The 13913-nt window shown below is 33.2% G+C and overlaps 1 protein-coding gene and 1 pseudogene across 14 annotated transcripts; both read left to right on the forward strand.

Annotated features, from left to right (window-relative positions):
• The first annotated feature begins 6 nt into the window (after nt 1-6).
• On the forward strand, nt 7-2804 carry LOC142538210 (uncharacterized). Of its 14 annotated transcripts, none has more exons than XM_075643569.1 (7): nt 7-135; nt 376-445; nt 1217-1298; nt 1376-1518; nt 1845-1977; nt 2077-2205; nt 2438-2804. In XM_075643569.1, exons 1-4 carry the CDS (start codon nt 10-12, stop codon nt 1425-1427), a joined length of 330 nt encoding a protein of 109 aa, XP_075499684.1. In that variant the 5' UTR covers nt 7-9; the 3' UTR covers nt 1428-1518; nt 1845-1977; nt 2077-2205; nt 2438-2804. The 14 variants fall into 14 exon arrangements, 10 of the variants coding, with proteins under 10 accessions (XP_075499684.1, XP_075499675.1, XP_075499674.1 ...); XM_075643560.1 differs by having other exon boundaries at nt 1402-1518; nt 2077-2245; XM_075643559.1 differs by having other exon boundaries at nt 1402-1518.
• A 3708-nt stretch (nt 2805-6512) lies between these two features.
• Nucleotides 6513-9992, forward strand: LOC142539174 (WAT1-related protein At5g64700-like; annotated as a pseudogene).
• Nucleotides 9993-13913: the final 3921 nt, after the last annotated feature.

The following is a 13913-nucleotide window of genomic DNA, read 5'->3' on the forward strand; positions in this document are numbered from 1 at the left end:
GCAAAACCAATGATGTTTATCAAAGAACGCTTCCCTTACCCAAGCTGTTTCTTGTCCTATGTCCTACTAACTTTTAGTCTTGGATCTATCCTCCTGCCCGAGTCTGATGACCCGAGTTCTTCCCTCTTTCCGGGGGTATCACCATTTATGCTGATCTTGTTCTTTTGCAGTTTTTTCCTCTCACTGTAGTTGTAAATGGTTGTGCATATTTTCAGACTGGCATTCCACAATTGGTGTATCGATACAAACAGTTCCAAAAGATGAATATGTATTAAAGTGATTTTATTTAACTTTTAGTTGCACGATTTAGCATTTTTACTTTACTGTGGTTGGCAACACTCAGTATTTCCTAACCCCCTATGACGCTGATTATAGGCTTTTGTCAAAGCCCAGAAGACCAAGGCTTACTTCAAGCGATTCCAAGTTAAATTCAAGAGAAGAAAACGTAAGTTGTCTGTTATAGTTTTGCCATTTCATATCCAGCAATCAGCGATTCCAAGTTAAATTCAAGAGAAGAAAACGTAAGTTGAACAATCAGGATAAAAATAAGTACAGCGCTCCCAAATATCGATTTGTTGTCCGATTCATATCCAGCAGGACCCATTTCATAATGCCTTTTAATCATATATATTTGTTATTCTGATACTGCTCTTGATGTTACTTTTTCAAACTTCTTTTATCCTTGATCTGCAAAGTTTAATCCATTGAATGTTAACAGTTATGTCTTATAGAAATGAATATTGGTTTTAATGTTCTTAATAATGGGTGACATTCCTCATTTTAGCTTTTTCAGCTGTACATTTGTTTTTTGATGTGAACTGTGAATTGGTAGTCGAGGTTGAACTGCTGATTGAAAATCTTTGTGAACCTTCGATATCTCTGATTCCCTAAGTGTATATTAAACTTCAGTGTGTGATGTGTGGTATCTTTCAAGATAGTGCTACGTTAGCACTTGGGAATCAGGATCATGCGATTTATTGGAGTGAACCTTAACTTAATTCTTAGACAAATAAAGATGTAATTGCACAAGTTGCATCTGCTAGCATCACTGGTGATATGGTCCTTGCTTTTGCTTTTGCTGCGAGCTGCCTCGTTATGGTGTTGAAGTTGGCCTCACCAATTATGCGGCTCGTATGGTCATTGCAATATATTCTCAGATTTTTTATTTTCTCTCACACCTACTAAAATGTGTCTGATAAATAGTTGTTTGAACTAGCTTATATTGCACCGGACTTCTGTTCGCTCCTCGAGTTCTTAAACAGCTTGAAATGGATGAAGAGTATGAAGAAAATGTTGAGGTAATTAGTGTATTTCTCCTGCGCTTGAATATTTGAGCAATGTGATGTAAATGACTTTCAAAAGGTTTTTGGTTCAGATTCCGACTACCTAAATTATTTTCAGGCTACGGGAGAGGATTACTCTGTTGAACCAGCTTAAAGCAGGAGGCCTTTCCATGCACTCCTTGATGTTGGCCTCATAAGAACCACCACTGGAAACCGTGTTTTTGGTGCCCTCAAGGTATTATTCCTTCTCTCGAGTACGGATGGTATGTGCTTTACTAAATTGTACCAGTGGCAATCTACATGTTCTCACATTTTATCATACAGACCTTGTTTTACCGAACATGATAAATGACTAGTTGGGATGATCTAAGAAAAAAATTCTTTTGGACAAATTTGAGTAATTATGCTTCACTAGAACTCTAGGATTATATTTCAATACCTATGTTACTGTAATATGATTGGGTTAAACAAATGTCACAAAAGATTGAAAGAAGAAGATTTTGTTTGTTTTAGATTATTTACCTCTAGAATATCAGCATTTACATGGATATTTTGTATCAGAGCTTTGGATGGTGGGCTTGACATTTCCCATGGTGATAAGAGGTTTGCTGGATTTAATAAGGATAATAAACAACTGGACCTTGAAGTTCATTGGAAGTACAAATATGGCGGCCATGTAGCTGCTTACATCAGTGTGAGTTTTAGCAACCACGTTCTTTTGACATGTCCATAATCATTTTGTTGAACTTGGTTGCTAGGCGAACGTTTGTTTCTGAACTATTTTTTGCTGCAGCGTGCTAATCTATTGAACCAGTCTTTGCAGAATTGGATGGAAGATGAGCCTGAGAAGTACCATTCTCAGTTTAGTGGGTACGTGAAAAAGGGTATTGAGGCAGAGAACATAGAGGAGATATACAAGAAGGTCCATGCAGATTTATTTTTGGACTTGGTATTTATTATCTGTACGTGGAGTTGGTTCCTAAGAAACATTCTATCTGTAACATAAGCCTTTAGATGTGATATATGGTACATTGAGAGTTAATCTCCGGTTGTAGAATAAATTACACGAATATTTATTTCTATTTAATGTATCTTTTAGCTAGATCATGTCTCCTCATCTCTAATTTCTATGTTACGCTTTTGTCTTCTCGCAGGCACAATCTTAAGAAATTAACTGAAGGCAAAGTTGATAGAGAGGCTAAATGCTCTGAAGTTAGCTGTTGCTGGAAGTTACGAGAACGAGGATGATAATGAGCAAACGCCATGATAAGTAATCCTAAAGCTGTCGAAATTTTGCTCTCATGGAACCCTCTTCTTTTAACTCGACATAATACCCATGCAGAACATATAAACTTATTTTCCCTGAGTCAGATTCTAGAAGAACCTCATTTTTGTTTTTATGAATCGGAGATTATTCCTTTGTTTTGGATTCTTTCATACAAAATATTTTCTGGTACACCTTTGTCCAAATCTAATATCTTTTGTATTCTCCAGATTTTCTTTGAAGAGAGTTTAGGTATAATGAACTTACTCGCAAAGCTCAGTTTCTTGAAATGGTTTTTTTTGCTAGGAAAGCTTTTTGATGATTGTGTTTTATCATGAGTTTCAAATGGTCTCGTGGTAATGTAGTTAACCATGCCAACTTTTTAAAGGTTTAAGATTTTAAATTTAAAAGCGTACCAGCATCGATACAACGATATGTGCATGTACAATAAAACTTTTTTTTTTGAACCCATACAATAAAACTTTTTTGTTAAGCGATTTTTGCGTAAAACATTTAGAGGTTATATTAAAAATAAAAACCAAATAAATTATTTGTTACAAGATTTCTTTTATAAAAATTATTGGTTTATATTATTTTTTTGGTTGAAGAGTGCTAGTGAATTTTACATAATATAGTTTTTCATCAGTGTCTAATATTAAATAAAGATATATTTGGGAGTAGATCATACATCCCCACCGAAATTAGTAAAAGGGATTCATGCTTTAAAGTATTACGTAGATAGTTTAGAGAAAGAAAAATAATGTCAGAAAAGTGAGAATCTGAATTAGAAATTTATTACCATAGGCAATGACGGATCTATGCTTGGCTTATCCTAAGTCGTAGCCCAACCTATTTTTTTTTTTACAAAGATTTATATAGATTCAAGCAAATTCTAATTTTAATTTTTTTTTGATAAATATACATAGAAATTTAAGCACAGTCTGATTTTTTTTTAAAATATTACGAGATTCAATGTGTCCATAAAATCAAATTCTTTGTACCAGGTACAGAAAAGCTAAAGTTATCTACCACTTCATTTTTTAATTCTCCACGTCAGACATTAGTATCTCCACGAGTGCAAGCCATTTCTTTTTAAATTTTTTTTAAGTATTGCTTTTTATGTGGTTACGTATTAATTTAAATAATATATAAATTTTGAAAAATGATATTGGTTAAACTTTTTTTTAAAAAGTAACTCTCATATTTCAAATACGCTAGGAACAATAGTTTTTTTTAAAAAAATATACCAAGATCATTTTGCTAACTATTTTCATATTAATATCTCATATTTGATATATATATATTATATAAATTTATTATATTAAGTTCAAGCCCACTCTAACTTTAATTTATGCATCCGTCTCTGACCTTAGGGTTGCCAATCGTTGAGATGAGTTATTCCAAACTTTGGGGGGTGATGTGATTTCATATCTAGAGGAACTTTTGTTATTTTCATTGTGTAGCAACAACTGGAGCTAAATCTTGTTCTGTTTATGTTTAGTTCGATGTACGGTGGAGGATGATCGAAAGATATTAATGTATAATATATGAGTAATAAAAAAAAAGATTGAAATAGATAATTTATATGGTATGATTGATATTGATATATCGAGATAGTTAATTTATGTAGTATGATTGATCAATACGATTAACCAAACTAAACAATATAATATTGGGATAATGTCCAATCCTAAAAAATGAAATAGTATAGCAGTAAATTAATTAGTTTCTTATTATTATGGTCTCTAATTCGACATGTCATTTTTCTTATTACTATCATCACCAAGCAAACAGAAGTCTAGGACTACATTTTTCCTACAAATATTACCTATATATGTGCAACGTTTCTTTCTATATTTATTGCAAATTGCTATGCAAGCTGTAGGTATAATTATTATGAAAACAGGAAAGTTTCAGTCATCACTCTTACATTTTCCTACTTATAGGGTTTTGTTAGGTTTATAATTTGTCTTCTCCCTCATAATCTCATCTATATATTTTTCATCACTTTATTATTATTATTATCATTAATATTATTATATGAGTCTCGATATTATGAACGTATGTTGGTGGGCATCGCAAGATGTTCACTTTAACATTTTGTGAAATGCATTAAATGCTTCGATAATGTTCATATGAATATCATGCAGTACTCATGAAGTGTCTCCTAATATATAGTTTTGTTATGCTGTCAATCAACCATGTCAACATATCAATGAGGTGACACTCGCTTATTGGATGTACAATTTTGATATGTTTTACCACATCAAATAGATAAGTGTCACCTCATTGTTAGACATACAGGTGGATACAGTTGATGTACAACATATCAAAACTATATATATAAGAAAACCTGAGGGTGCATTTGGTTAGGTGGATGGAATTGTATGAATAAACAATATTGTGATTATTAAAAATAGGAAACTCAGTGTGTAATATTGCAAATATTATATATAATAGAAATAAGAATAGAGAATAGGGACCCAGGTCTAAAATACCGAAGAGATGAATGAAAAATGTTCTTCATAAAAAAAAATTAATAAGAAAATTTTATTAATTTAGATTAGTTTCGGATAGGCGCACAAATTGCAATCCCGAGCCATTTATTTTTTTAGCTTAAGTAATATATATTATGCTGTGTTTGGACAAAAGGATTTGGATATTTGTAAGATGATTTCAAATGAAAAGATTTGAAATGCAATTATTTCAAATGACTATATTAGAGACTGTATATGAAATCGAAACAAAAAAAAAGTAGGTATTATGTAAAGCGGTCTCAGGGATCTATATTTGTGAGACGAGTTGATCTGATACATATATAACTTCAATTAAAAATAATATATTTTCACATGTCGGGCCGGATGGAAAATTCGTATCATAAAATTGGCTTGTGAGACTGTCTTGTCAAAATTTTGGTGAACAAAAACTTGGCATGGACAATAAAAAAAGATTTTAAATCCTTGTAATTTCTCAATTGAAATAAATAGATACAATGAATTTGAGACATGTATTTGAAATCCTTCATATAGATTTATTACTATTATTAATGCATAATGAAATAATTTTATTTCTATAACTTTGAAAACTGAATCTTTTTTCACTAAATCATATATATTTTTTTTGACATGGGGAAATAATAAGGAAACGCATTTTAAGATTATTATATTATAAAAGACTATATTACATAATATTTAGTAAATTAAGATGCCATTTTAAAAAAATACACTTTTGACGTGGGGTTTTTGTTACATTTCTCATTATATATAATATAATAGATATATTTTGACTTTAGATTAATTGGATATAGAGAGAAAAAAGAAAGTAATAATGATCAACAAATTTATAATGCAAAATAAAATAAACATAAAGTAAATTATCATTAATGATGCAATTTCTAGTAACAAAAACAATTACACTACAAGAAAATTGCATAACAATAACAATCATTTTTCAAGGGAAAAAAACCATAAAACCGTGCGTTTATCGTTTTACGAAAAAATATACATAGTGACAACATTGCAACTCAAATATTTTAATCGTACAACAGTCCAAACGTCACACTTCAATCATTCTCCTAAGAGGGACAATTATTACACTCCCAATAACCACATTCCTAATAATTGCATTTCTTGCAATCTATGAGAAACGAATTCACAACCTTGACTATTATATCAATTATAAGATCAAACGCTTGTCGTTTTACCAAAAGTAATAACTGGTAATAACGGTGCAACATGCAACTCAAATCTTCTAAACCGTACAATAGTCCAGACACCAAGACTCAGTCGTTCTCATAACATAGACAATTATTGAACCTCAATGAAAATAATACAATATAAATCGCCAACTCCCAAAACCACACGTTGCACATACCAATTAGTTAGTTTATACATAACATCATGGGGTTTAGGTTAAGATTGTTTCCAAACATGAACAATACAAAACATTTCTTTATTTCATCCTGAAATCAAGTCATTTCTCCCCTTACATCAAGTGGGCATGCATCTTCCATCTTCTTTTGACCTTCTCCTTGTTATAAAAAAAAGAAAGTCAAGATTGTGTGCTTTTTATTAATTATAAATCTCAAAAATTAAAAAGGCATATACATTATATAAATGAAAGTTTTATGTACATTTTTCACATATTATGGAGACGAAGAAATGGATTATGGAGGCGAGAATACCACTCGGGATGGTGGTGGTACAAGTGATCGCAGCCGGTCTCCAGCTTCTTTGCAGAGTGGTACTCAGTGAGGGTACCTTTGTTTTTGCTCTAATGGCTTATCGGCATGTTCTGGCTTCCTTCTGTGTCTTGCCTTTTGCTCTACGTTGGGAAAGGTTTCATTTCTATCATCAATTAATTAATTCATTTTAAATCGAATAATATGAATATTAAATAAACATTTGAATTAAATTTTTCTATAATATTCTGCAGAGGAGGAGTTTTGAATAAGCTAAAATTTTCAGCTTTTTTCTGGCTTTTCATGGTGGCATTGACAGGGTAAGGATCTTGCTTTCTCTTTTATTCATTCTCAGGTTGTTTACTGTTAAAGTGTGTGGGAATGACTATTTTATAAGTAATCACACTTGCAAATGCTAAAAAGATTGGAGGTTTAATACTCACTCCATCTCGAATACACGTGTTTTTTTGGTTTTTTCACACTGATTAAGAAAATTATATGAAAAACAAATTTACGTACAAACTTTCTATTTTATCATCTATTTAATTCATTCAAAAAATGATTGCGCATTTTCCAAGAACTAGTTAGTATATTTATATTAGTAAAATCAAGAAACAAAATTTACAAACCGAACTATATATTTGGGACAACCGAAAAATGGACGTAGATAGTATATAGTTATAGAAAATTAATCCTTTGTTGTGTGTATAAATCATGCATGCAGGATCTCAATGGCCATGGGACTTTTCTATTATGGTATGAGGGACACCACAGCTACATATGCTACCAACTTCCTTAACCTTGTTCCTGTTATTACTTTTATTTTCTCGGTCATACTAAGGTATACATTCTTTACTTATTTATCCTTTTTTATTCTTGTTTTTTTTTAAAAAAATTACTAGATGTTGAGGTCCAATTACAATCATCCATATATCGTTAGGTTCAATCGACAGTCGTCTTAAGTGTGTTAAAATCCACTGACATTAATACTGAAATTGCGTAACTTGATATAGATTGAGATTCATTTGAATTTCATTGATCATCTGGGCAAGTCATATAATTTGAAACCAATCTCTCAAATACATCAATTGAAGCATGTGCTCTTGGGTTGATGGATTTCAAATCTGTTGACTTGTTCGGAGATCCACTCTGTATCACGTTAAACAATTTCATATTAAAAACAACAGTTAAACAATTTTATAAACAATTGTGGTGGATCTTACGTACACTTGATATAGTTATATCATTCGAAATCCATTCCCCTCAAATCAAATCATAAAATAAATTCGTTCAGCATGAGTTTTAGACAATTTTCGAAACTCGATCGGGGACTTTTTTTAGGTCCGCTAAATTACTAATTTTTTCATTTCCTTGGAGATATATTGATGAATTTTATTTTATTTTTTTCTTTGGGGGGAATTTGATTTCTTATTATATTGATGAAGAGTGGAGAAATTGATGGTTCACACAGTGTCTGGTAAGTTGAAAATAGTTGGAGCCATGCTATGCCTTGGAGGAGCATTAACAATTACTCTTTACAAAGGGAAGACGTTTCATCTAAGTGGTTTTTATCATCAAAATCTATCAAATATTGATAAATCCAATCAAAATTGGAGTAGGGGGACAATGTTTCTTGTAGCAAGTTGCTTCAGCGCTGGGATTTGGTATATCCTACAGGTATAGTTATATATTTATTACTTCAATATTTTCTTACTAAATTATAATGGAAATTAAATTTTATATTTAATTAAATACATTAATATTTGTTTTCCACGGTTTTTTTTTTTTTAAACAAGAAATTTTTGAAATTTTGAATTACAGGTGAAATTATTCAAAGTATTTCCGTACAAATATTGGGCGACGTTTCTGGTATGCGTAATCGCATCGCTCCAAACAACGCTTATAGGTCTATGCATGGACAGAGAACCCAACACCTGGAAATTGGGGTGGAATCTGCAGTTGATTACTATATGTTACTCGGTCAGCTGTGATATATATATATATATATATGTCTTTTTTGAACGTTTCGTTTGTATGTATGTTAAATGATGATATAAATATTTATTAAAATATGTTTTTATGATATTTTTATATATATTAAAGAAACTGAATATTGTTTTAATAATTTGATTGAAAATATATAAGAATGTTACTTGCAGGGAGCACTGGCGACGGGTGCAACATTTTGTTAGTATCATGGGCAATTAGCCGAAGAGGCCCAACTTATCCCTCCATTTTCAATCCAATTTCTTTGATTTTGGTAGCATTCATTGAAGCTCTGTGGCTAGGTGAAGAAATCTCCCTCGGAAGGTAAATTTCTTCGCATTATGACCAAATTGCAATTCAGTCTTCAAATTTGAGTTATTTTAGATTTCTGTGTTGTAATTTGTTAAAATTTTGTTTTGATCCAGTAACTTGGATTTTTTTTGTTGGTTTTGGTCTTTTTTTTTTTTCCGAAGTCACTAAACTTATCGAATATTGTTTATCTGACATTGATTCTCTTTTACGTGACTCATATGACGCATATAAAACTCATATCACACATATTAAAGTTAACCTAAACAAAAATAAAAGAAAAAATAAAGCAAAACGATACCCGATATTTCAAAATAGGAGGAAAAATATCGTCGTTTTCATTTATTTTTGCTTAGATAAATTTTAATATGTGTGATATATGTTTATTATCACCACATGAACTACGTAAGAGAGCATTTTTGTCAAATAAACAATATTAATTAGATTTAATGGTTTCAAGAAAAAAAAAATAGACCACACCAAAAACAAATCCAAGTTATTGAATAAAAACTAAACTTTGACAAATTACAAAACTAAAATCGCAATTCTTCTTCGCATTATTTTGATATTTTCTTAAAAATAAATTGAACTAAAAGAACGTTGGAGTTGCAGATTGATAGGTATGGTTGTGATAACTTGTGGGGTTGTATATTTTCTTATGGGGAAAGCATGTCGATGTCAAGCCAGTGCCATTGGAAATACACCAATCCACCACAATTATGCCCGTCGTCTCTCCCGATAACTGCGCGGCAATAGATTCGAAGATTAATAACAATGTGATTCAGAGTCTGTAGTTTTTTTTTAATCAACTGTTTCGCAATATTAGCCCGGCCCTCCATCGATGATGTAGGCATCATTCGTCTTATTCATTGCGGTATATATGTGGGTGAATGATGTAGACTAGTGAAACAACAGACATTATAAAATCAAGATTAAAAATCTTCACAAATATTGAAGAATAATATTTCTTACCGAAGTAATGGTTTTTTTTTTTTTTTGTATTAGATTATAATAAGTCAGTTACTCTAAGTGCCTCAAATAAATAGATAGACAAGATTAAATTGCCTCAGGGCAAAAATTAATCACTAGATAAAATCAATCGTTTACAAAAACCTATCACTAGTGATTTTCACAAAAATCAATTTTCTCAACAAGTTGAGAAAATAAACGCCTTCTAAAACAAATAACCATAATAAAAACTTAATCAAGAAAGCAAAAACGCGATGCCAAAAGAGGAGCGACAAAAACAATCTTTAGCCAACTTCGTTATGGATGTTGTATGTAGATGTCCCCAACATTCAAGGCAACACTTGTGACGGCAGTCTTCAAAGCAGCAATAGCAGTTGATAATACCTTTCTCTGAAATTCCACGACGTGCGAAAGTATGTGTATGATTAATCTCAATGAAGAAGCCGAGAAGAGGGAGCTTCAATGATGTCCTTGATCTCTTATTTATAGATGTAGATATTTATCTCCGCAAGAAAACCTATTTCATAAGGAATGTAAAAGTTTAATTAGAAATAAACTATATTTAAATATTGATACCATATCTTATTAAATCATCATTATAAATATCATATCTAGAATATATTTGTATACTTATTTCATTATCTAGAAAGTCAAAATCTCACAAGATAGTATATGAAATCAACTTAACAAGGAAAAGATAATTTTAGGGAAATAATTTAAATTTGGGGAATTATATCAATTAATTTCGAAAATATTATTTCTCTTCAATCTCCCACTATTTACTTTTCTGGACAAAATGAGATCAAACTCAATTTTTTTATATTCTAGCTAACTCCCCCTGAGTAAGAGAATTTCTCCCCCTGAATATAACAAAGTTAGCACGAGTGTTGTTAGATTTGTTGGCAGCACTTGAGGTAACACCTGCACTATGTCATTACCAGAACAATTTGAGAAACTACGTTAGAACAAAGAAAACACAAACAAATCTCAAATAAGCAAAGATAGCAAAAGAACGAAAACAACAAAGCTAAACAAAGCCAAAAAGGTTTAATTTCCATCCCCCTCATCCGTATCATCAGCTTCTTCTCCTGAATCTCTAGTCCCGGATGGACCGGCCTCATGAGTCCCAGTGGTTTGATCATCATCTCCCCTTTTTTGTCCAGAATGGACGCCTACGGCCATAAGTAGTCGGTAGGTGGCAGCCACACCTTCATATTGCGTTAAATCGGCTTTGGCTTGCTTAATTTGGCCAGAGCATGATCGAGATGGGCTTGCACCTCTGGGACAGTGAAGAGGATGAAGTCAGTGGTCTGGGAAGTAGCAGAGGTGCTTGGAGGAGGCCCTGAAACAGGTGGTGCTCGAGGAGACTCAGTCCAGGGAAGATCAAACCTGCGATTTCCTTTGAAGAAGGCAGGAGCAATTTTGAAAGGGTCACCTATATCAGACAGGTGTTCATCTATATCCCTAACAAAATCCTGTGATATCAGCACCGCATAAATTAAGCTTGGGAATGGAAGCTTAGACGCTTTGAGTCCACCGTTAGCATATTGCAACACTGTATCGAACATGTGCCTCCGAAAGTTAAAAGCTGCATTTGTTCCGATGGAATAAAGTACTATTGCCTGGTGTCGGGTGACAACCGTGGTATGGGTGGAGGGTGTCCAATTTCGGATAGCCAGCTTATGGAGGACAGAGTAGAACGAGGTTAAGTTGGCAGCCAGCAGTTTCTTGGGATGGACCGAAAAGTGAGGAATAATGCCCCCGGTGAGTGTTGAAGTGACTAGATGAATATCCGGGGCAATTCCATCAACATCAGGCGTGGGGGTCTGGTAAAGTTCATTGAGGGTAGAAGGGTTGAAGTCATATATCTTGTTTCTGACAAACACCTTCTCATATTTGGCTGACCGTTCATCACTCACGGCTGATGACAGATTTGCATAAAATTCCAATTGTCACGCCTCGGAGACGGGGTTGGTCGACACCGGCGTTGCTCTCAAATTCACATTCGAAAACAACAAGCCTCAGAAGTACAAGATTCAAAAACCAGTCTTTTTATTCATAATACTAATTAATTCATTGTCTGATACAAACTCGAATCACTAATGTTTTACAGTGGAAATGTAAAACCAAACATAACATTATTTTAATAGATACAGCGGAAACATAAACTAGAATGGAGAACAACAATCTTCTTCACCAGCCCCAGAATTGATTCAGCTCTTCTTCTTCTAACAATGCTTCCTCGTTCTTATCTGAGATGGGTTTGGTAGATGAGTGATATGATCGTCACTCAGTAAGCGGGGGCGAGAATAACTCCCAGTTTTCAAAATCATTTTCAAAAGAAACAGTAAGATAACTAATATACAGAAACTCTTATTTTCAGAACAAGAATCAGTATTCAGAACAGAAATCAGAAATTAGCAAGTAAGTAAGCACTGAGCATGTTTGTGAATTTCATGGCTAACTGATATCAGTCCTCTATATGTTCTCTTCTCTAAGGGGTGAGGCCAGAATCAGAAATCTTAATTCAGAAATGTTCAGAATATATATTCCTATCATTAGTTCACTAGGTTTCAGTGCTTCAAAAATCAGATATCAAAATACACATACTTTGTTTCAAAACAGGAATCATCAAACTGATTTCAAGATATTTATACATAAGCCCACTTACTGTAATTTGCTATAAAGTTTCGGTTGAAGTCTGGAATCTGCTTTTTCTTGCTACTGATTTCTACTACTCGAAAATAAGCACTCTCTTAGCTCGAAAATTCAAGTGATAATCTCAAGATTTGTGTAACACCAATTCAGAGGTTTGAGAGTGTTATTTATAGGCAAAATTCTGACTGTTAGCCTCTCAATTAATGTCCATAATCTGACATTAGCAGCCTTTATTCTATGTTAAATGCTTCAGTTACAAGTCATAAGCTGAATCAGTAACTGTCTGCTGGAATCTCGCTCTTCTGCTGCTGGATTTTACCTGTTGTCTGCTGCTGGATTCTAATCTGCTGGAAAAATACCATCTTCTGAAATATTAGCTTCTTCTAGAAATTTTGCATTGCTGTTGAAATGCTGAAAATTCGGGTTCTCACATCCCTCTCTCCTCATGAAAAGTTTCGTCCTCGAAACTTGGCTATACATGATCCTCAAAGAGAAGGGTATTGTTCTCGCATCTTTTCTTCCAACTCCCAAGTAGCTTCTCTTTCGGTGTGATTGGACCCTTGTACTTTGACATATGGAATAATTCGTCGCCTCAGTACTTGGTCTTTGTTATCAACAATCAGAATCGGAATTTCTTCATACTTTAGTTCTTCATTTAAATTGCCTTCGACCAACAGGGGTCCAGCTTCAAGAATATGACTCGGATCGAAAATATATCTCCTCAGCTGCGAAACGTGGAATACATTGTGAATTCTTGACATGTCGGGTGGAAGTACTAATCTATAAGCAAGTGTTCTCACTTTCTCAAGAATTTCAAAGGGTCCGACGTATCTAGGATTCAATTTCTCAGCCTTATTGAATCGGATTACACCTTTCATGAGTGACACTTTCACATACGCTTTTTCTCCAACTTCGAATTCCATGGGTCTACTTTGCAGGCCAGCCCTGCTTTTCTGTCGATCTTGTGCAGCTTTTATTCTCTCCTTGATCAAAGCAACTTTATCCACGGTTTCTTGGATCATTTCGGGTCAAACATTGGCTTTTTCCCCTACCTCATCCCAATACAGTGGTGATCGATACTTTCGTCCATACAGAGCTTCGTATGGTGCCATTTCAATACTGCTGTGATAACTATTATTGTATGCGAACTCAATTAAGGGCAGATCTTCGCTCCAATTGATACTGAAGTCTAGAGCACATGCTCTCAACATATCTTCTAGAGTTTGTATTGTCCTCTCAGTTTGGCCATCAGTTTGAGGGTGAT

This window comes from Primulina tabacum, chromosome 3 (genome assembly GCF_025594145.1).
Source record: "Primulina tabacum isolate GXHZ01 chromosome 3, ASM2559414v2, whole genome shotgun sequence".
NCBI classification, from domain to species: Eukaryota; Viridiplantae; Streptophyta; class Magnoliopsida; order Lamiales; family Gesneriaceae; genus Primulina; species Primulina tabacum.